The sequence below is a fragment of the Gobius niger genome (assembly GCF_951799975.1).
Source record: "Gobius niger genome assembly, chromosome: 8".
Lineage (NCBI taxonomy): Eukaryota > Metazoa > Chordata > Actinopteri > Gobiiformes > Gobiidae > Gobius > Gobius niger.
Window position 1 is genome coordinate 8736221 of NC_136859.1, and position 22325 is coordinate 8758545.

The 22325-nt window shown below is 40.7% G+C and overlaps 1 protein-coding gene across 1 annotated transcript in view; it reads left to right on the top strand.

The window, feature by feature from the left end:
• The window catches only part of ascc3 (activating signal cointegrator 1 complex subunit 3), a 158684-nt gene extending 141941 nt beyond the window's left edge, over positions 1-16743 (top strand). The window contains exons 36-42 of the mRNA XM_079561281.1: positions 298-432; positions 5879-6103; positions 9467-9618; positions 9729-9879; positions 13330-13536; positions 15898-16073; positions 16153-16743. Of these exons, the coding sequence (XP_079417407.1) occupies positions 298-432; positions 5879-6103; positions 9467-9618; positions 9729-9879; positions 13330-13536; positions 15898-16073; positions 16153-16300 (1194 nt within the window). The 3' untranslated portion in view covers positions 16301-16743. The remainder of the gene's footprint in view (positions 1-297; positions 433-5878; positions 6104-9466; positions 9619-9728; positions 9880-13329; positions 13537-15897; positions 16074-16152) is intronic.
• Positions 16744-22325: the final 5582 nt, after the last annotated feature.

The window sequence follows — 22325 nt, forward strand, 5'->3', positions numbered from 1 at the left end:
CGGGTCCGAAGTGCCGTCATGCACGAGCTTAATATAGAAGCTGCAGTTACACGTAACACCTGAGCTGGCAGTAGTGAGTATAAAAATGACCAACTTGCATCTAGTCTCTTTAAGGAGCAGTGAATAGAGTCACTGCTGGGGGTTCAGGTGCATAACAGTGCATAAATATGACAGAAATCAAAATTCTCACATTAATATCTGACTTCCATACAACTTTTAGTATCGGTATTCAGATACAGAGAACTAGAATCTTCCTGTGGGACAATGAAAATATGTTATATTGTTATATTTCCCCAGGATGACCGGACGATCGAGCCCATGACGCACGGACGCATCTCTTCATATTATTACCTCAAGCATCAGACCATTCGAATGTTCAAGGAGAGACTGAGAGCCGAGCTGCCCATTGAGGAGCTGCTGTCTGTCCTCACGGTGAGTTTGTCTCCATATCTCAAACCCAGCAAGCCAAACATAACTACAGACACAAGAAAATTAAATCAAAGTTGCTGTTAAAAGTGATTCCAGGAAGGTGGTGCATCTCTACTTTTCTTTGTGACATTTATTTCACAAAGAAATAAATGTCACGTCTCACTGTGCAAATTATCACCCATGTCTTCATCATTAGCTCTTCTCTTCCTGGTTTGAGCTTTGACCTTGTACGTGTCACTGTGAGGTCATCCAGAGCCGGCTTCTGATTGGACGGGTTGACCCGAGCTTCACACCTTGTACCGAGGGGGGAAGGTGATTCTGTGGCGGTGCCTTAACGAGCTTTGAACCAATTTGTTGCTTTTTCATTATTGTCACAAGCTGCATCGTACTGGTGGCTGCGAGATGATGAGTCCGGATTCTCAAGAGACTCACAGGGAGGGTGTCATTCTTTCTGCGTTTAACATAAGTCCACACAGGCATCAAAAGGCTGAACTCCTAATGATTTCTGACAAAGTGGACACCTTTCCTAACCCAAATCTGCAAGAGGCAAAGAGGCCTTTAGGAGTTGTAAGAAAGAAAAACTAAATTGAAAATCCAGGACAGTTGTGAAACCCTCACTGTTTGTTTGTTACTAGCAGTGAGAATAGTTTGCCTTAAAAGCCAGAGGTGCAAGGCAGGGGAAATAAAACCTCAGGCCCTTGAGGTTATTGCAGGATTTATGTTATATAGTACAGCAGTGTATCCCATTAAAGGAACACGACACTGTTTTTTCCATACTGAGATATGTTCTTACCTGAGCTTAGACGAGTTGATCAGTACCTGTCTGGTCTTTGTGTTGACCAATGTTGTTGTTAGCATTTGGCCTCTCCCAGTTTATTCCTATAGCTCCAAATGGGGGTGAAGTTGGAAGTGACCACGCTCTTCCACAAAGAGCAGACAGGTGCATATCAACTTGTTTAAGCCCAGGTAAGAACAAACCTCAGTATGGAAAAACAATGGCCTGTTCCTTTAATAACGATCAGGATGTAATATACTCTCCCATAGTCTAAACACTGCTGATATTTGGATAGGAAAGAACATTTTTGCTTCTTGTTTTATCATAAACATAGAAAATTAAATACACTGTGACTTTAAGTGAGATTCTTTATCCAAGATTCACCTCATAAATCTGTGGGAAACACTGCAGCAGTAACATTATTTTTCACTTTAATCCTATTGCAGCAAAGCTATTCAGTCTGATATGTTCAAGCATGTGATAATTCTGAAAAGTTATGTGTCATTAAACTTCACGAAACTTCACGAAACATATGGCAGAACATTGTTTTGATGACAGGGTTGTGGGTTTGAGTCCCAGCTCTTCAGCCCCTTTTACAAGACCTGTCCTGTCAAATAAAATCGAAGGGCAATCAAAACTGAAAAAGGAAAAAAAGAAAGTAAGACAACTTACAAAAGAATCTCTCATTTTGATTTAAAAAAAAAAATGGATTCATCACATCGTTGTCCCATTTTTGCGTAATTGGCTTCTCACTTTTATAATTGTACAAAATGATTATGTCACTGGCTCTTAATTATTGTTATTAGGCAATATTACATTACCGGCTCCTAATTGTCCGACAGGAACGAAACAAAGATGCCGATAATAAAATGTTCAGGGATGAAATTGTCCATTAATCAAACTTCCGGGGGAGACCACAACATAAATATGTATTGTGTTTATAGCTTTTTCCGCATCTGTAAAAACAACAACTATCAATTAAAATAAGCCACTGGCACCATTGAAGTGTTTCTGCGGATTGTAGGTTTATTTCCTTCTCTCGTCTTTTTAATGGCACTAACATATGGAGAGAGCCTCATCACTCTTGTCTGTCTCACACGACCCATTCTGCTGTCTGCCTTTGTCCCACGAGGCGATCAAATACAACAGGCCACTGACCCTTACGCCCACCCCCCGCCCCCCAGTGGACCCTCCCCCTGGGTCACAATCACAAAGCCCTGGCATGCTCCTCCACTTGGGCCTAATCGTTGCAGTGTTCACTAATAACAATAGTCACACCTCCTGCTCCTCCTCCTGCATTAAGCGCCTGGATGTTACCCCGGCTCTTTGTGCGCACGTATACCGCTGTCATAATGTCAGATGGAGGGAAGGGGCCAATGTGAGTCTATGGGAGAGAGATAGAAAGCAGCAAATCAACAAATGTTACACGCATGTTTCTGAAAAATGTCGTCATTTTTGGACAGCTTTATTGCTAAGTAGTTTAATCGCATATGGCAGCTTTTGTTTCATGTGGATAAGACCGAGCAATTACAGAGATAGTAGCCATAAACCAAGTTGAAAAAGCCAGATTTTCACGGTTGCCATAGTTACACATAGAGTTACATAGAATTCACGGCTTCACGGAGAATCAAAATGGTTTACTCTTTATAGCCGTTTTCTGGCTGACTATAAACATGTTTATCACATGCAAATAAAGTCAAGTCAAAGTCTGGTCAAAATGGATGTTTTTTTCACAGCAGATTGTCTAGTAGAAGCACAAAAAAAAGGGAATTGTAGCTAGCATTATCATGTAGCATGAGACTAACGTTAGCTTCATGGTTAGCATTGTCCATTTCTCCTGTATTTATGGGCTGTTGATCCACTTTGCTTCTGTTCATATCTTTGTATCTTTATTTGGTAGAAGCATAAAGTATTTATAAGTCAGCATTTGTTAAAGTAGTTTCAGAGTAATGGGACAGCGATTCATTATTTTCCTGCTTTGTTTTCCCCCTCTGGCTGCTTCAAGCATGAGCATATATTGATGATCCCAGAGACGCCATATGTATCTAAGAGTCTTTTAGAGCGTTGTTCTCTCTCCTGCGCTTGTAACTGTTTCCTGTACATGTTTTAATCCTATGGGGTGTTAGCCTTGTCTCTTGCCAAAATAAAAACATTCAAATTTGCAGCAGGTGGCTCACTTATAAATGTGAAGCTAATAAAATATATCTATTAATCTTATTCAACTCTTTGTGCAGTATGTGTTAAACATGGGGGAAAGTAATGGTTGCTGGCTCACAGGAAATTCAAGGTTCAAGGTTTCAAGGTTCAACTTTATTACTGTCCTAAAAGTGTCCACACATGATACAGTAAAACAAAAAACAAAGAACAGTAAAACAAGCTTAGAGCCAATCAGCATAAAATCGGATAAACCTAAGGTGCTGCAGCTATCTTGCTGAGCGGCATGACATCATTTATCTTGTTATATCTTATTTATCTCAGCCTCTGGAATAAAAGAAGCCCTGGTCCGACAGGTTCCCTTTACAGGGCATTCTCTGCGTCCGGAGAGATTAGACAGAGAGTATGATAATAATACAAACCATGTAATTTTATAATAATTACAAATTCATTTTGAATAGAGTCAATTATTATTATTCGGGGAGCCCTGGGAAATTTTCCGCGATGTCCCAGACCTTGGGAATGGCTGATACCGTAAACATGTATGCAGCAATTCTTGAAGTGTACAGCACATTTTCTTTTAATGAATATCAACATAGTACTTTGGCTTTAGTTTACTACATGTTGCTCAGTTGTTGCCACATATTCAACCCTCTTTCTGTACTTGTAGCTTCTCGGCTTCTTGTCGCTTATTATTATGATCACGTGTATTCTGCTCTTAGAACTGGCTCCTGAAGCACAGTCAAAAAAAAATCCTCTTTCCCCCCTTTTCTAAAACCACCTCTCAGATTTATCTCCTCCCCTCTCATCACATCCAAATGCAAACACAAAGGCGAAGAGCAATTAATCATTCACTGTTCTCACCAAACCAATGCACGCTTCCTATATCCCACCTATAGTCTCTGTTCCCTTAAATTTGTGCCTTCGGTCGGTAACAGATGAGATCCGAACTGTCCTTGTTTTAGTATATTCTGTGACAAATGCCCCAGTGCTGTCTGTTTATGGGGCTGCTTTGGCTGAACGGATGCAGGAGTGAGTGAGAGAAACGTGTCTGTGCATTTCAGTGCAAAGGCAAACACGGGGGAGATTGATGGAGAGGCATCACCACTGGAGCTCACAGGGTTTGCAGCGTCTGGGATCTGGTCTTGTGCCAGAGCTTTTTTACTTTTTTTTTTTTTCTTTTTTACCATGAAACTCTTGAATAAATAATGGGATATTTTACATTTCCATCAATTTAACTCGCAGTGTCTATATAACATTTAGTCATTTACCAAAAGAAATGGTCCCAACAATCAGGATTACATTTTGCTTGTGTCATTTTTCAAAGATCCAGGGATTTTCCATTGTAGTCCACTGAAGTACCGTCAGCTGGACTGGGTTGATTGAGTTGAGGACTTTTGGCCCCTTTCTTCAGAGGCCTTTTCTCACTTTTAAGCCATTTGAAAAAGACTGGGAAACAGGCTTCAGAAGCCTTAACATGCCAGTCAAGAATTGTAATAGCCCCAGCAATTTCTTTTATACACTTATCCAATATGAAGCTAGATGTAAAATCTTTATTCTGAGCTAAGGAGATCCTCTGAGCCGATGTTTTTCCACCAATAGCGCCTTCTTTATGTCTATTTTAAACTATCTCTTCTCCTTATCTTAAGTTTCGACCTCAAAGGAGTGATATGTGGCTTTAAGACGGAAGTGCACAGGTGACTGGGGCCACTATTGCTCTCTCTGCTGTGCTAATACATCCTCTTGTGAAACGGTTACTGTAAAACTTTTTGTTTTTCTCCGACTTTTGTCATGTAACTCATTCTGACTTGTGTCGGCATTAACTAAGGACCTCCAGGGATTTGCTGACTTGTGTTTAAAGGGATATTTCAGGATTTTGGACATATGGCTTCATTTCCTAGTTATCCAGAGTGTTGTTGATTTATAGAGATATATGTTTTGTTTTTTTAATTCATGCAGTCCTTATATTTGAAGAGTTTAGTGATGCTAGGCTTGACCCAAGCACAGTGCACCTGAGGCCAATCCCTTATAACACCAGACTACCCACATAAATGTCTGTGTTGACTGAACAATTTTTTGAAATATAACCATTTTGCATTTAAAAGAACTTATATTTGAACATCATCAGCTTCCTGGTTGTAGCTACGCAGTGGCGGAGTGATCTGCCAGGTTTCTGGATCTACAGTAGTTTGTTTACCTGCGTGGAATTCACAAAAGAGCTTTCTACATATCAGATATGGCAACGTTTGGAGGACGACCCCATGATTCTGAAGAGGTTTTTAATGAAGGCTACTAGTTACCATAGACATGCGCTAGCCTAGCACTAGCCTAGGCCTAGCACTAGCCTAGCACTAGCCTACCACCACTAAACTCTTCAAATATCAGGACATGAAAAAAAACATCTACAGAAGTCAACAACAGTCTGGATAACTAGGAAATTAGACTCTATGTCAGAAAATCCTGAAATATCCCTTTAAAACTGTCTTAACGTAAACTATGCTGCTGTGTTTTCTTCTCAAGGACGCGGAGGAGTACGCCGAGCTTCCCGTGCGACACAACGAAGACCAGCTGAACAGTGCGTTGGCTCAGCAGCTCCCCCTGCAGGTGAACCCGCACTCGTTTGACAGCGCTCACACCAAAACCCACCTCCTGCTGCAGGCGCACTTCAGCCACGCGCCGCTCCCCTGCAGCGACTACGCCACCGACACCAAGACTGTGCTGGACAACGCCATTCGTATCTGCCAGGTCAGTGACCGCTCCTTATTCAACTACTTTGGGCATCTTGGACTATAAGTACAAAATCTGAATAATTGATTGAGCTACATTCAAATGTATGGTTTTATTTTATTGATAAATTAGTTACCAAGCCCTTTTCATAGGGGATTTTGGATACCTTTAAAATAGTTTTTTTAGTGGAAAAATCAGCCTTATTTTTTGGCATTCAAAACTCAATAAATCAGGCTAGGAATTAGATATTAAAAAATCCCTCTGAAAAAATCTTCAAAATATTGTTCAGTCCAAGGCTGGAAAATGTGAAGACTGTTGGTGCCGCCACAATGAGAGAAAAATGCAATTTGAGAAAAAGAATTTTGAATCTCAGAGACCTGGGATGATTAGTTGTCAGGTTAAGCCCAGTTAAGGGAAAAACTACTGAAAAAGGATGTTCCACTTTATTAAGCAGATCATCATTTTCAAGCAATATGGGAAAGAAAAGGGTCTCTTTGCTGATGAAAAGCGTGAACTAGTTGAATACCTTGGTCTAGATATGAAAACCTTCGATATTTCATGAAAGATTAAGCGTAATCATCATACTGATAAGAGATTTGTGGATGGTGAAAAAAACTTCTCTGAGGGTGGGAGGCAGTTTTCATCCTAAACAGCAGCTCCGGGAGGCCATTCTAACATCCTGCAAACAAATCCAAGCAGAAACTGTCCAAAAAGTCACAAGTTTAATGGATTTAAGAATTTTGGAGCTGCTATCACACAAGGGCTCCTGTGGTAAAATATAACTTGTCCTGTTGAGATGTTTTTGATTGAAATAGCTTTTGATTTCAGTAAATATGACCTCCTAATGCTACAAATTCAACAAATTTTCACCATTTTCAGTCAATTACAAGCTTTAAAATGTGTTGAAACGATGAGTTGCATAATAATTTGGAACAGTAGATTTTATTTTTGAAAAAAATACTGTTATCACTGGGAGATTTTTTCAACCATATTTAAATGATCCTCTACCAGTTAAAGACTTGAAAATTATGCTGACTCTCATTTGAGTTGACAATAGGTAGCGTTCACGTGACATCACAACATTTTAAAGAGCCTATAGTTTAACATTGAGGTGGAGGGCAACTGACGGTAACTATGGTAACTGTGGTAACTGACAAAATGCATGTATTTATACCTTTGTTTTTTGGTTCATATCTCAGTCATTACTGGAGGAATTCACATGAAACACAAACTATCACAAAGTTCATCGTCTCCTCTGTCAGCTCATTTGAACTAATGTCCAATTATTTTCCCCGAAAAACATCAAAAAGTGGTGACAATATGCGAAAACATGAGTGTGATGTTGTCCAAAAGAAAGGACTTTCAGACATAAAAACAATATCACAGGTTTGTGAATCCAATCACGATCAAATACTGAAGAGGAAAAACATTTGTCATTTTTTGTTTTGGAGATTTCTTCCAAAAACTCTATTTCTCCCATAGAATTGCATTGGCCCTGCCCTCCATCTGACATTATGACATCATCACATTCTAAATCGTGAACGCTACCTATTTAGAAAATGTTATAAAAATGTAATTTGCATAATAATTTGGAACGCAGTGTAGAAAAGAGGTCAGTACATAATTTAAGCTTCTATGTTTTGCTAAACAGAATGCTAATGAATCAATGGTGCTGTGATGAATGGCGTTTGGGTTCAGCGATGTGTGTTCTATCGATTGTGGCATAAATCCAGGAAATACAGGTTGGTCCACTTCTGAAATGAGAGGGAGACAGACTTAATATGTAGAATTACTCTCTTTTTTTTTTTTTTTTGGACAAAATGCATAAGCTGCGATACAACCTCCATGTCGGTAAACGGTAGCAGAAGCAGCCGAGTGTGGAAAATCACCTGCACATGTGGACAATGGCTTGCAGACTCGCAGCCGACTTCAAACAGCAACTAAACAAACACTCGCAAACAATTTACCCTCTTCACACGTCGGGGGGGAAAGCTCCCGGACAAAGAGGACTTTTATAAAGCCAAAGTTACACAGTCTGTAATTGTGTTTCTCGTTTGGAAAGCGGCGATGGCTGACCGCTCAAAAGATGTATTATTTATGGAGTGGATCGTCAGGTCGAAACTACAAATCACAAACTAATGTCTCGCATTCCTCCCAACGCAGAGCAGCCTCCCGAAATGAGCCCGATTTCACGCCCTCGAGAAAGAACACAGCAGTCTATCGGGTTTAGTTTTCGGATAATATCTTTGTCTTGTGTTGCAAAGCCATAATTATCATATAACAGTTTGCTAATAATAAAAATAATGTATATGGGCAAAAACTGTGCACAAAATTAGACTGCAAGCAATTACCGAGACATGCTTTGTGGGGAAGGCAATATGAGCACAGAAATTCGCGAATTAAAGTATATGGACTTGAAATGCAGGGGAGCATTTTGTGGACAAGTAAGGGACCACTTCATGACATCAGTGGGTGGAATAGAGCATTTTGACTCAAAGCAGGGAAATACTTCAGACGGAGACAGGTTGAATATGAAAAATTACTGAAATCAGAACTATTAACATGGCTATAAGCTCAAAAAGAATTCATTTGATGAAGGAATACGCAGAAGAAAACATTTATTTAGGGCTGGGAGTAGTCAATATAAGAGAAAAAAATAAGTACATTTTTCTATTTGATTAGATTTTTATACCCATTCCCAAAGTTCGAAAAGTCAAGGCCCCCTTATCGATATGAAGATCCCACGGGGCCCCCAAATAATAATAATGATCTCTATTTTAATGAATTTGTAATGTTTTGCAGCTTAAATGTGCATAATGCAACTTTTTATGTGGAAAAAAAAGTTGCATAATGCACATTTAAGCAAATATTTGTGCATATTTGACCCTGTAGTGACCCAGCAGCTGTGTGGGTGGTCTACATGGCGCCTTTACTTTCATTCATTCATTACATTTATCTTTTTTATTTGAGCAGCTGTGTATTCAGCATAGAGCTGGGCAATTAATCGAAATCACAATCTCTGCTTCTGTCAATCTCAATAATCGTCATAGGATTTAATAATCGACAGGTTTAATTACAGCCATTTCTTTGGCACAAGCAACACCTAGTTTTTGAGTTTGGACGAGACAATGGAAGACTTTTATGTGTTAAATGAAACCAGAGGAAGCATTTGGTATTGATTGAGCTGAGACAGGATATGGGTGGTAATGTTTTCCACTCTACTAACACCACTTAATATTTTCCAAACAATGATCTGTTAAAAAAGCATCAACAATTGAAATTAACCAACAGATTTGATGAGGACGGTGTTAGCTGCACATCCTTGGTACTAATGTGTCCCATGTGCTGATCCTCTTTTACCCCCGTGTGTCGTGTGCCCAGGCCATGCTGGATGTGTGTGCGAGCGAGGGCTGGCTGGTGGCGGCTCTGAGCGTCTGTAACCTGGTGCAGATGGTGATCCAGGGCCGATGGCTGCACGAGTCGTCGCTGCTCACTCTACCTCACGTCCAGAAGGAACACCTCTACCTGTTCAGGTAATAACAGACAACAGAGTTTGACCTCCAAGAGTGCCTTTCAGTACCTCTTATTCATCCAATAATCACCAATACAATGTAGCTGTAAAGAACTGCCCGGTGTTTTATAGGAAATGGTCGAGTAAGAGGCGGTCGTCTGAGAGGGTCGGATACACCGGACCGATTGAAGGACTTCCGGAGCTGATCGGCGTCTGTGAAGGGAAAGAAAACGTTTTTGCCTCAATCCTCGGACAGGAGTTTCAGCACAATCAAATCAGTCAGGTACGATTTCAAACTGCAAATATAAAAACTGCACGGATCTGAGTGAACATTGTGATTAATGGGAAAAAACTCGAGAATACTTGGATTGGGTGTCAGTCTGATTTACTAAGATTGATAAAGTGGAATGAGACAAAACACAGTAAAAGGCTTAAACATATCGATTGAAGACAAAGTAAATAGAATGAAACAAAATTAAATGGATCACATGAAGCACTTTGGCTGCGCAACATGATAAAAAGAAATGTCCTACAAACGGGCTTGTCATAGTTCAGCTAAATGAGTACATTCCATTAGATATAACAGAAAAAAGAGTTTAACAGCATGACACAGGCTAATCAGCTTTGTCCTAACTCGCTGACAAAAAACACACCATTTTTAATTGAAGATGTATCAAAAGCTTTACAAACTGAAAAGTTATTAAAGGGACTATACCTGATTTTCCTCCCAAACTATTCATCTTTGGGTTAATCAGTCACAGTATATTTTTCCAGTAGTGCTGTGGAGCATCCAAGTGCTCTTTTGCAAACCAAAGTTGAATATTCTGGGAGGAACACACAACGTTATGTGAGGAGGAAAATTGGAAAAGCATCAACATCAAAACCCTCTCCCCACTGTGAAGTCTGGAGCAGGAGAATCATGGTGTGGGGCTGTTTTGTTGCCTCAGGGCCTGGACAACGTGCTGTCATCAATAGAAAAATCAATTAATTCACAAGTTTATCAAGATATCTTGCAGAAAAACCTGAGACATTCACAACATGCATAGCCTGGCTAACACCAGACTAAAATCACAAGTGATATTTAGTCTGGGGACCACCAATTCATTTTCTCGTAGGAGAGGTGTGGTTTACGATCGTCCATAGTCGTTTATTGGGCGATACGAAAAAAAAGTCTATCATGCGTCTGCACGTAGCCATAGCCAATCGTATCATCGTATGAGATGACATATGACGTACCCGCTGTAAACTTTTGAGTTAAACTATTTAGAACAAGGTCTAAAGCTTGATCGAAAAATACCATTGTGTCTGCTGCTGTCATGTTGGATCCGTAAATAAACGTTTTTTTTAAATCCGTAAATAAATTTCAAGCTTCCGTATGTCGAATAGCGCGTCATCGTCTTGCCGTCCCTCCTCGCTCTGTGATTGGTTCCCAAATCCATGCGAAAATTTCGGCCATGGCCCCCAGGCTGTTGTGCAGTTCGAAATGATTCGAGCCCACACAGCAGCATGGTGTTAGCCAGGTTACAACATGCATGGAATAAATAAGTGAACCCCTGTAACAGCTGGCTGATCCTTCTTTTGCAGCAATAACCATTCCTCTTTATAAAACTGCTGCTTTAGGGGGTGCACTTACTTATTCAACGCTCTCCTGTGAATGTTTACATGTTAGGGCCAATAAAAATATGATAAAATGTAAATGTTTGGGTGGTATTAGTTCACACAGACACTGTTTACACGTTCTTATGATTTTGATGAAGATCAGACGACATTTTATGACCGATTTAGTCAGAAATGTGAGAAATTCCAAAGGTTTCATATACATTTTCCATAAAAACAGACATATACATAAAATAGGAATAAAATTACAGGAAACAGTTGTTATTGTAGGAAGTTAGCGTCATGTTAGCCTATTGTGGCTTCTTATTGTTTCACTTAATATTGCGCTAAAGATAAATTATTCCGCAGCCCTAGTAGCCACAATTTAACATAACTGGAGTGCTTCAGAAATATAAATTAACAATTTCTTTTTGCCACATTTCGCTCCTGTGACACACGACGCTTGGAGCTGGTCCCATCACAGCTCTCCGGTCTCCTCTATTACCGCTGTATTGACGGGGTTTTCAGCTTTGATGGAAGTGCTAATTGCTGCTGTAATGAGAGTGTCCTGAGCCTTGTGTGTTCACCCAATCACCGTCCCCCCTCCGCTCGCCCCGCACGACCCCCGCGAACCCCCCATCCCACCCCCCGGCGTGTGCTGCCTGCTGTAATTAAATGATTAGATGTGCCGCGGCGTCTCAGGCTGCCCGGGCGGACCGCAGTAATCTGCTCATAAATAGCTTTTCCCGGTGATTTCGGAGCAAGTGTGCGCCCTCCGAACGCACACACCGATCTAATGGCTAATGGTCCACCTGTGTGTTTCCACTCTGAACATGCTCTGAAGCCCGGGATCGGTTTTAATCCGGAGCTTTGGGGCTGATCTAAAGGTCCATGTGAGTGTAGCTGTTTGTTAAGTTATTAATATAAGGGTTGGGTTTTGTTGCTGTTGAGTATGACACATGAAAAAATATTGTGCAATCTTTCCTGTCATTTTTTCCTGTCATTTTTGAAGGGAATAGAGGCATCTTAACTTCCCAAATTGCATTGTTTTAGGGCCTTGGTTTCCAACACTTTTCTCGCTTCTTGTCACTTTTTTGTTAATCTTTTGTGGCTTTTTTATTGCGTTTTCGTCACACACGTCTGTCACTTTCTCATTGCTTAGTTGTCATGTTTTTGTCGCTCTTTTGTTGCATTTTCGTCCTCGTTTTCGGCTGTTTTCTGTCGCTATTTTCACACTTTTTAGATTTGGGTAATGCCAAACTCGACAAAATGTCCTTGGTTCGGGTGGAGGTTAAGAGGTTAAATGGGTGGCACGGTAGCGCAGCGGTTAGCGCTCTCGCTAGCAGCTAGAAGGTCCAGGGTTCGATTCCCGCCTGGACGGGGCCTTTCTGTGTGGAGTTTGCGTGTACTTCCCGTGTCTGCGTAGGTTTCCTCTGGGTACTCCGGTTTCCCCTACCACTAAAAACATGTACAATAGGCCAGGAAGAATGCATGATGATGGTCAGAGGCACAGTTGATGCAGACGTGTGCAGTCGCAACAGCACTTCTGTCAGTCTCCCCCAGGGGAAACTGAAGCTACAAACGTAACTTACCACCGAGTATAGAGTGAGTGTACAATTGTCTCAAGTAAAGAGCTTTGTGACCATGTCTGTGAAAGGCACTATATAAATAAAAATCATCTTCTTCTTTTTCTCAAATAAATGAAACAAATTCAAAGGGAATTGTATTGTAAGGAATAAATTAGCATTATTGTTCTGTTTTCTGGTTCGAGATGACAATTATTTTAGTGGAGGTATCGGAAAAAGTATCATTCAGGTATCAATATTGTAAACCAAGTATTGTTAAAGCACTGGTATCGGAATAAATGTAATGGTACCCGGCCCAAGAAGACTGGATTCTGGTGGAATTGTTGATTAAAAGCAGCGCCTGGACATTTAGCTCACCTCATTATTAACTATGCATAAACAGTTCACAATTAGTATTTTGGGTTTTGTAGCTCAAGGAAAAGTACACATAGATGTATAGATAACAAAACATCAGCTGGTGGAACATAGTATTTTGACTTAAGTTCTCGATATATCTCACAATTACCGAAAGTGTTTGTTACATTCGTTGTCTTCTGCCCTGTCCCTTTCAGGCGTGGTCGTTCCTGAGCCACCTCCCAGTGCTGGACGTGCGCATGAGCGTGAAGGGCTGGTGGGAGGGCGACGCGAAACAGACGGAGCGCCCCCTACCTGCAGCCGGGGCGAACATTCGGGACCAGAGCAGCTGGTGCGAGCTCCACGCTGATCAGGAGTACGTGCTGCAGGTGTCGCTGAGACGGAGCAACGTGGGACAGCAGAGGGTCAGTGCTCAAGGCTGTACTTTTCTGCCAGCAGCGATAAAGCTTATGAATATAGTGTTACATAAAAGCAACAGAGGTTCTATCATATGTGGGAGCTTGGCCAGACTCTATTGCCTTTATGACTAAGATGTCTGTGTGAGGGTTGTCAAAGCGGCCGTTGGCATGAATTAACCTGGCCACATTTCCATCTGTCAGACTCCAGGCAGCAGTGGCTACACCAGGGTTGTCCTACCCATAGCTATGTGCGCGTATGTATGTGCACCCAAACAGAGCGCATGTATGTCTTCATCCCTTACCGCTGAACAGGAAGCTGCAGACCCTCCAGACCCAGTTACATCCTCCAAAAACACATGAAATCTGCATGGCTTTGTAAGAGCTTCTCCTGCAGATGATAGCGATAGAAAACAAAAAAAAACACGCACATCGAGTCTGAATTATTGTGCAGGATCAAAGAGGAACACAAGAAAGAGAAAAAAAGTGTCCGCACAACTGTATAGCTCCCAAAAATAGTATTTATTACTTACACCAGATGTAACGTTTCGGGCATTGGCCCTTCCTCAGAAGGTTCCTTCAGACCTTCTCCAGCAGATGACCAGGCTGTGGTGAATGATGGATCCAGTGCACCGCGCATTGTCAGCGGTGCAGACAAATCCAAACTTGGACATAATCCAGCCTCAAAATTCAAATTCAAATACGTGTGTTTGCTGCTGTCTACGTATGAAGCAAAACTTGACACTTAACGAGCACACGGTTCTATATTGAGATTATAAATACTGCCTAATAATGATCATTCAGGCCAGGTGTGTCCAAAGTGTGGCCCATAATTCCATTGGCCCGCCAGAGAGTGCCGCATATGTTTAATACCAATTCTCTCCCATTCATTCTCAATGGTAAATATGGATGCAGTACACTGTTTGGCCACCAGCGTCAAATTGGGGGTGCTGTTTCACTCCTTTCACAAAGATAAGGAAACACTGTTGTGGTGTCTTTGTGTTTATCAATCACAGAGCGTTGTAGCATCAGCTTTCCCAGTTTTCCAACTATTGGTTGTTGACATAAACAAAGATACGTGTCAAAAATGGACTTATAAAAGAAGAAGTTTGGGCACCCCTGATTTAGGCTATTTTATTTACCATAAATTTCAGACTATTGAGCGCACCTGAATATAAGCCGCACCAACTAAATGTAAAAAGAAAAAGTACATTAATTGGCCACACTTACTTTAAGTCGCAGGTGTTTGACTATGTTGTAACATGAGAGCGCCCACACACTGCACCAGGGCCAAGAGGGGAGCGCAGTGCGGGACAGGTTACACGCACGGCATTCGAGCAGCACCACAGACAAGAGTCATTCTCATCTCCTCTTCACTCGTTTTTCACAAACATCACACTGCATTTTCCATACTTTTACACACTGTATGGACATCAAACTACTTATCTAGCCCACTGGGAGATAAACAGTTCTGAGGTAAAGACAATGAAGCGATGGTCTTGGTGCAGCACCGGCATCAAAGTGCTGGCCTCGCCCATGCTTTAGAAACGTGACCGACACACTCAACATGTGTGTTACTCCACCCGCAGCTCCCCCCTCCCCACACCGCAGCCTGGTTGGGGTCGAAGTAGGAAAAAGGGCTGAACTACGGGATGTTAGAGAATTAACAATGGTGTTGGAGAGGATAGATGAAGAATAGGCTGCAGTCTGGATGTCTTATACAGGAGAAGGTTATTTACCATCGGTACTTGACCCGGAGACATGAACTCGAGACATTGCGCTAGTCCTACCATTCAAGTCTGTCTGTGATATGATAAATAGCAATTTAAAGGGGCTAGATGCAAGTTCATCATTTTATACTCACTACTGCCACCTCAGGTCCTATATGTAACTGCAGCTTCTATATTAAGCTTGTGCATGACGGCACTTCAGACCCGAATTAACACCTTTTTGAGTGCCAGTGCAGGATTTTAGAGGCAGTTGTGGTGAACAGGTCTACACATTAGGACATGGCTGGAACATGTAGGGTGAGGAAAGTACATAATTTTAACATTTTCAAACTCTGTATAGTCCCTTTAATGTTGTCCTCTAACACGGGACAACACCTCCACATGATATCTCGGCTCAAATTTCTTATCAGACTCGGGCGTAAGATCTAAATAGCACTTGCACCATGAATCTAACTGAACGGTGAGATAGCTGAACCGCTTCACCACTAATGTTAAGCTTGTAAAGTGCAATACAAACCATGAATGTACTGGCATTTGATTGAAGCTGACAACAGAACAAAATCAGAATACTATCTTTAAGACTGGTGTGCTTATGACCGGCTGCCTGACTGCATGTCGTGTGTTGTCCCTCATATTTCAGAGGAAGCAGGACAGTAAGGCGCAGGCTCCGCGGTTCCCCAAATCGAAGGATGAGGGCTGGTTCTTGGTGCTGGGGGAGGTGGACCGGCGAGAGCTGCTGGCGGTGAAACGAGTGGGCTACGTCCGGAACCAAACGGTCGCCTCTGTCGCCTTCTTCACCCCTCAGACCACCGGGAAGTAAGTGCAGCAGCCTGGTTTAGACACGAGCATCTTCCATCTGCCTCTTCTTAAATATCTCATTTCCTTTTCCTTCTAGATACATCTACACTCTGTACGTGCTGAGCGACAGTTACCTGGGCTTGGATCAGCAGTACGACCTCCACCTGAATGTGATCAACGCCAGTATCTCGGCCCAAGTCAATACGGAAGTGTCCGACTCCGTGGCCGACCTGTCTGTGAGCTGACCCATCCCGACGGACACGGCCCCCAAAAAACACACCAAAAACTGACTTTCTAACCATACCATGCTAACATTCGAAAGTTTGAAGATACCTTTGTTTACATTACCGCGTGCTTAATATCATCTATGTTCGATTTAACATAGAGCTGAACTATGCAATCAACTTTGCCTTTTTGCGATTAGCTATAGTCATTCCACATTTCTTTTTCTTACACTTTAAGAACGCATTGCCTTTGCCTTTTTCAACTTTCGTGGGCAATTTCCATAGTCTTCTTGCTTTCTGAACGTGCCAAAAACACCGCTTTGAGAGCAGAGTGAAGAAGGAAGAGCAACATCTTCTTTTTCTCAGCATTTAACCGTGTTAAGTTGCTCCTCCAATCAAAAACGTAGCAAAATCACACGGCTTTGGGTTCTTCTACTGCAAAAGCGCTTTGATCTTTAATTCCTGGTCTTCACTGCATTTTTAAGTTCAGTTTTAAGTCCATTTTGCTGATATTTTGTTTGAGTTTGGGACTCTGTTCCCTCTGGTGCCAGAAGAGGGCGCTCCAACCAAACATTGAGATGCAAACCAGCTTAGTCCTTGCCGATAACTGTCCTATACACAGAAATGAGCTGTAAAATGTCAAATATCCACACTCGGATGTAAAGCCACAGCCGTAAAAGCTACAACTGTCCACTTTAAAGGGATATTTCAGGATTTTTGACATAGGGCCTCATTTCCAAGTTATCCAGAGTGTTTCTAGAGATATACATTTTTTTTTTTTAGACATGTAGTCCTTATATTTGAAGAGTTTAGTGATGCTAGGCTAATGCTAGGCTAGTGCATGTCTATGGTAGCTAATAGCCTGCACAACTGCTGTAGATCCGGTAACCTCGCAGATCACTCCGCCGCTGCGTAGCTTACAACCAGGAAGCTGATGCTGCTCAAATATAAGTTCTTTAAAATGCAAAATGGTTATATTTCAAAAAATATTCCGTCAACACAGGCATTTATATGGGTAGTCTGGTGTTATAAGTGGACTGCTTGGACTGTTTTTAATGCAGGCTACTAGTTACCATAGACATGCACTAGCCTAGCACTACTCTATCACTACACTCTTCAAATAAAAGGATTCCATGAATTAAAATATATATATATATCCAGAAATCAATAACACTCTTGATAACTAGGAAATGAGGCCCTGTGTCAAAGATTCTGAAATATCCCTTTAAAGGAGCTATGATTTGGGCCAGTCGTGGTGATCGATGCAGACTATAAGAAACGTGAAAAGAGAGCAGTAGAGGGCACCAAAGTGCAGCCCAGTTATGCTCATTCAAACCGGAATAGCTTTGGCTAATTATTAAAAACAACTGGACATTGATTTGGGGGAAAACGAATGATGGATGTATCGGGCTGGCTGACATTGTTTACTAAAGTTGGACAGGCCTCAGAAACTGTGCCAGGTGACACTACAGAGCACGAGTGAGAAAAACACAACTATAGATGTGCTTTTGAGGAGGGAACATTGTTAAAACATGGTAAAAAAAAAAAAAGGAGAAAAAAAAAGGATAATACCTCTATTTACATCTGTTTGCTAATGTGTTGGAGATTACATGGATTCTTGAGCTGGTACATATTTATGCTAACTTTTCAAAATAGCAAAGTGCCGGTGTCTGTCAATGCCTATGTTGCCAATCAATGGGAAAATGCACAATTATTGGCTTAACACTAGTCAATGGATCAGCTTAAAATGCTTCGTTTATTGTTGAAAATGTTGCTGTAAACATTTCATCAGAAGGATTCCGAGGTGTGATGTCTACTGCCGCTTTGTCTGTCGAGGGATTGCTCAGTATTTTGTGAAGAACGGGTCACTATGTGGAGTCATGTGTGCTCCCAAAATATTAAAGCAACGCCACTTAGCAGAAAACTAAATCAAAGCATGCCATATGATATTAAACATATTATTAATGTTGGGTGATATTGACAAAAATACTTTCTCGATAACAATGATGAAGCGGAATATGCAAAAATGTGCTTAATGTGTCTTAATTTACTCTGGTTTTTCACTCAAAAAGATAATTGTCCTGAACAGACTACAAAATGGCAGGGGATAAAACGTACAAAATGTTTCAAAAAATGTTCCCCTATTTTATTTTATTTTTTTAATTAATTTTCCCCGCATTTTATTTCCAATTTTCCCGCTTTTTTTTTGTCTTTTATAATGTTTCACCCATTTTTTCCCTCAATTCTCCCAAATTTTTAGTAAAATTTGCCCTGTTATTTCCCCATTTCTTAACAATGGAAATAAACTTTATTGCTCGATATTATCTTATATTATGGATGATATTTTGCCCAGCTCTAGTTCATATATATTCCCAGTAATGTTACTAGTCAGGTCTCACTTACACTGTGTGACTTCAAATAACTTTTTTTTAAATTATTAATTAAATCTCGATAACGATGATGAAGCTGTGTTTTTGCAAACCATGAGGAATATGCAAAAATGTGCTGCTAACGTCTTAATTTACTCTGGTGTGTCGCTCAAAAAGATAATAGTCCTGAACAGACTACAAAATGGCAGGAGAATAAAACATTTATAAAAAATCCCAATTTTGTTCCCGTATTTTCTTTTATCCACATTTTTTTATTTATTTTCCCCACATTTTTTTACCAATCCCCACCCAATTTTCCTGTTTTTTTTTCTTTTACAAAATGTTCCCCTATTATTTGTCATTTTTTTTAACAATTTATTTTCTCAATTTTTTCAATTTTTTCTCAATTTTCCCCCAGTTTTTCCCCTAAATTTTCCCCAATTTTTCCTAAAATTTGCCCAATTTTTCCCCATTTCCCTCAATGTTTTCCCCATTTCTTGACAATTGAAATAAACTGTATTGCTCAATATTATCTTTTATTATGGACGATGTATTGCCCAGTCTAGTTCATACACAGTATATTCCCAGCAAAGTTACTAGTGTGACGCTGTGTGACTTCATATAGCTTATTTTTTAATTATTATTATTTAAATCCTGCTACAGAACAACGGCCTCAAATTGTCCACACAATCTTTACACATTTCTGTCGACCCCTTTTTAGAAACTATTGAGCTTTCCCTCTAAATAGCCAAACACAGAGAAGTGTGAAACATTGCATATGTCATACTGGCATGTATGGACCTTTGATACTTGTGATACAAGTAAATGTTGTTGCTAATAAGAAGTTTATTTAGTTAAACACAGTGATTTGACATGTTAAATACCGAGGTGATTTACTCCTCAACGTGATGGGAAAATGAGCAGGTTATCACATCTGCTGAAGTGGCTGTGTTGAGAAGATGCATTGGCCGCAGTGGATCTTTTAGGTTGAGATCTAGAAAAGTAATGTGTCCAAACTTTGAATTTGTTGTTTTGACAGATTGCTCAAAGTTTGCTCAAATAAATGCATTATTTCATCAAAAATACGTCTCTTTTTTTTCTTTTGAACAGATGAAGATGAACAAGATGATTTCTCAAACTAAAACAGGCACAGAAGGTTTTTCCTACAGTTACTCCTCCTGACCAAGGCCCTGGCTCTGGAGAAGGCTGAAATTTGGGAAACTGAGGGAAAACATGGGGAATTGTTATGATCTTGTTGCTGCAGTTGTTCATTATGAGACCAAAGAATGAGATCATCTGACTGAACATCCAGAATGACCAGGTTATTCCATCAATGCATTTTTTCTTCCTTGATGGCACAGGCATATTCCAAGATGACAATTCCAGGGTTCATCATGGCTCTCATTGTGAAAGAGTGGTTCAGGGAGCATGAGATGGATCAGCCACCACAGAGTCCAGACCTTAACCCTATTGAGAAGCTTTGGGATGTGCTGGAGAAGGCTTTTCGTAGTAGTCACACTCTCCCATCATCAATACAAGATCTTGAAGTAATATGAATGCAACACTAGATCTTTTGACATTAAAATCGTATTCAGGGTTTTATACGGGGCATCAAATTAAAGTCAAACTGGCATGAAATATGTTTTGCCATCATGCACGGGCTTAATATAGAAGGTGCAGTTACAAGTATGACCTGAGGTGGCAGTAGTGAGTATAAAATGGCCAACTTGCATCTAGCCCCTTTAAGAAGTAAAACATGCACAGATTTTTGCGATAGTGGCTTTAAAATATAGTATTTGGTAGGGCTGGAACAAAATATCGGATCGGACTTGGATCGCAATACTTTGTGCTGCAACACCAAGTATCAATACTTTATCAAGTATCGCACGTTCAATACTTGTGTTTGTCTATCATACACTCTTTTTTTTTTTCAGTAACAGTTACACAGCACTTTGTTACATGTTGTGTTAAAGCACTTTTCAATCTAAACACTTCAGTAAAAGTATAAACTTTAGACACATTACTTTTGACACATTTTAAGGTAAACATATCACTTGTCATAATTACTTACTGTATCGCAATATGTATCGGATCGGCCCCTGGGTATCGTGATCGTCCCAGCCCTAGTATTTGGGTTTTAAAAATGGCATTAAAAAGTAGTCCTGGACGATACTGAAGTAACTTGTGATATGCGATACGGCGGTGCAATATTGCGATTACGATATTACTGTGATATTTTACCAAACCATTTCAACACAATATGTTCCTTTCTAATTTAATTAAACACAAATCGAAAGCAAATTGTTTCAAAAAGACCAAAACATGGGGAAAATTGAGTTTGCAAAAAATGTGTCAATCTCAGTCAGATGAAGGCTTTAGCAATGTTGCGATATATTGTGGATATATCACCTAATATCGCGATACAATATTGTTATTGCGATATATTGTGCAGCCTTATTGAAAAGCTTTAAATTCGACTGCCTGTAGAAACCCTGTTATTGAAACAAATCTACAGTGAATGGGTGCTGTAACCATAGATATAATAATTAGAGATAGATTAGTACCCGTTCAGCCCCATTCACAGAAAAGGTCCCGAGTCCTGTATGAAACCATAATGGCCGCTCAGACTCCTCCTACGCAGCCAGCGCCTTAAAAGGGCAAAAAGGCGGGAGGCCCTGCGCTCGTGGGGCGGGCGGATCCTCCAGAGCTTGATTGACAGACTCTGGAGCCAGTCAATGCACTGAAAAGGCTTCATCCTTTTCAGGCTGATAAACAAAAACTAGCGTGGTTAAAAATATTTCACCTAGCCTAGCGTTACCACATGGGTCATAGCATTTTTTAGAAAAAGAAAAACTCTTTGGAGCCAGGCTTTTAACCCGTTCTTGGGACGTCTGAAGTCCCATTAGAATCAATGCTCCCAAGTGTCCCTTGGAGTCGCCCCTGGGTGGTATTACAGCAATGTCAGCTCCCGCCATAAGGACCATACTGAAGCATGTTCCTCGATCATTGACTGTAACCAAAGATAAAGGAGGTCCAACCAAATATTACAGCAATTAAAGCAAAATGAAAATAAGGGTTGCACTTTACCACGCAGTAAGAACAAGTCGTTTGGTTAAATAAAAAGTACAACAGCACAGGGGTGTACATAACACTCTCAAGCCTATTACCAAATTATCACTGTGCTGTAAAGTCAAGATGTTACCAATAATGAACAATGAGATTTACTGTGGTGTTGGTAATAGTAAAAGAAAGATGACCAAACTGTGGTACTTAGGCTTCTTCTGGTGATTTAACAACTGATCATTTAAATAAACTCAAGCTGAAACACAACAACACATTCACAACCTATATTTACTTCTCATTAATTTAACTATAAGCTATTCAAAGCGGGTGAACGGGATCTGTCAGCATAGGATTCCAAATACAAGTGGGTGGTGTTATTCACTAATTTGCACCTCTGTCCAGGAATCACCCAGGCTTTAAATCCAGGCTGTTGTCTCTGCCAGCGGCCGTTTAAAATCCCAACAACATCCCACATCCTCAGCCTCGACCATAGACTCGACTGGCATCTCCCACAAGTTTAAAGCTTATTCCTGAGCCAAGTTTGGCCACATGTGCCGCCACAGAGGTGTCAGAGGCCCTGCACTGTTTCTCAAATCTCGTGTAAGACGGACCAG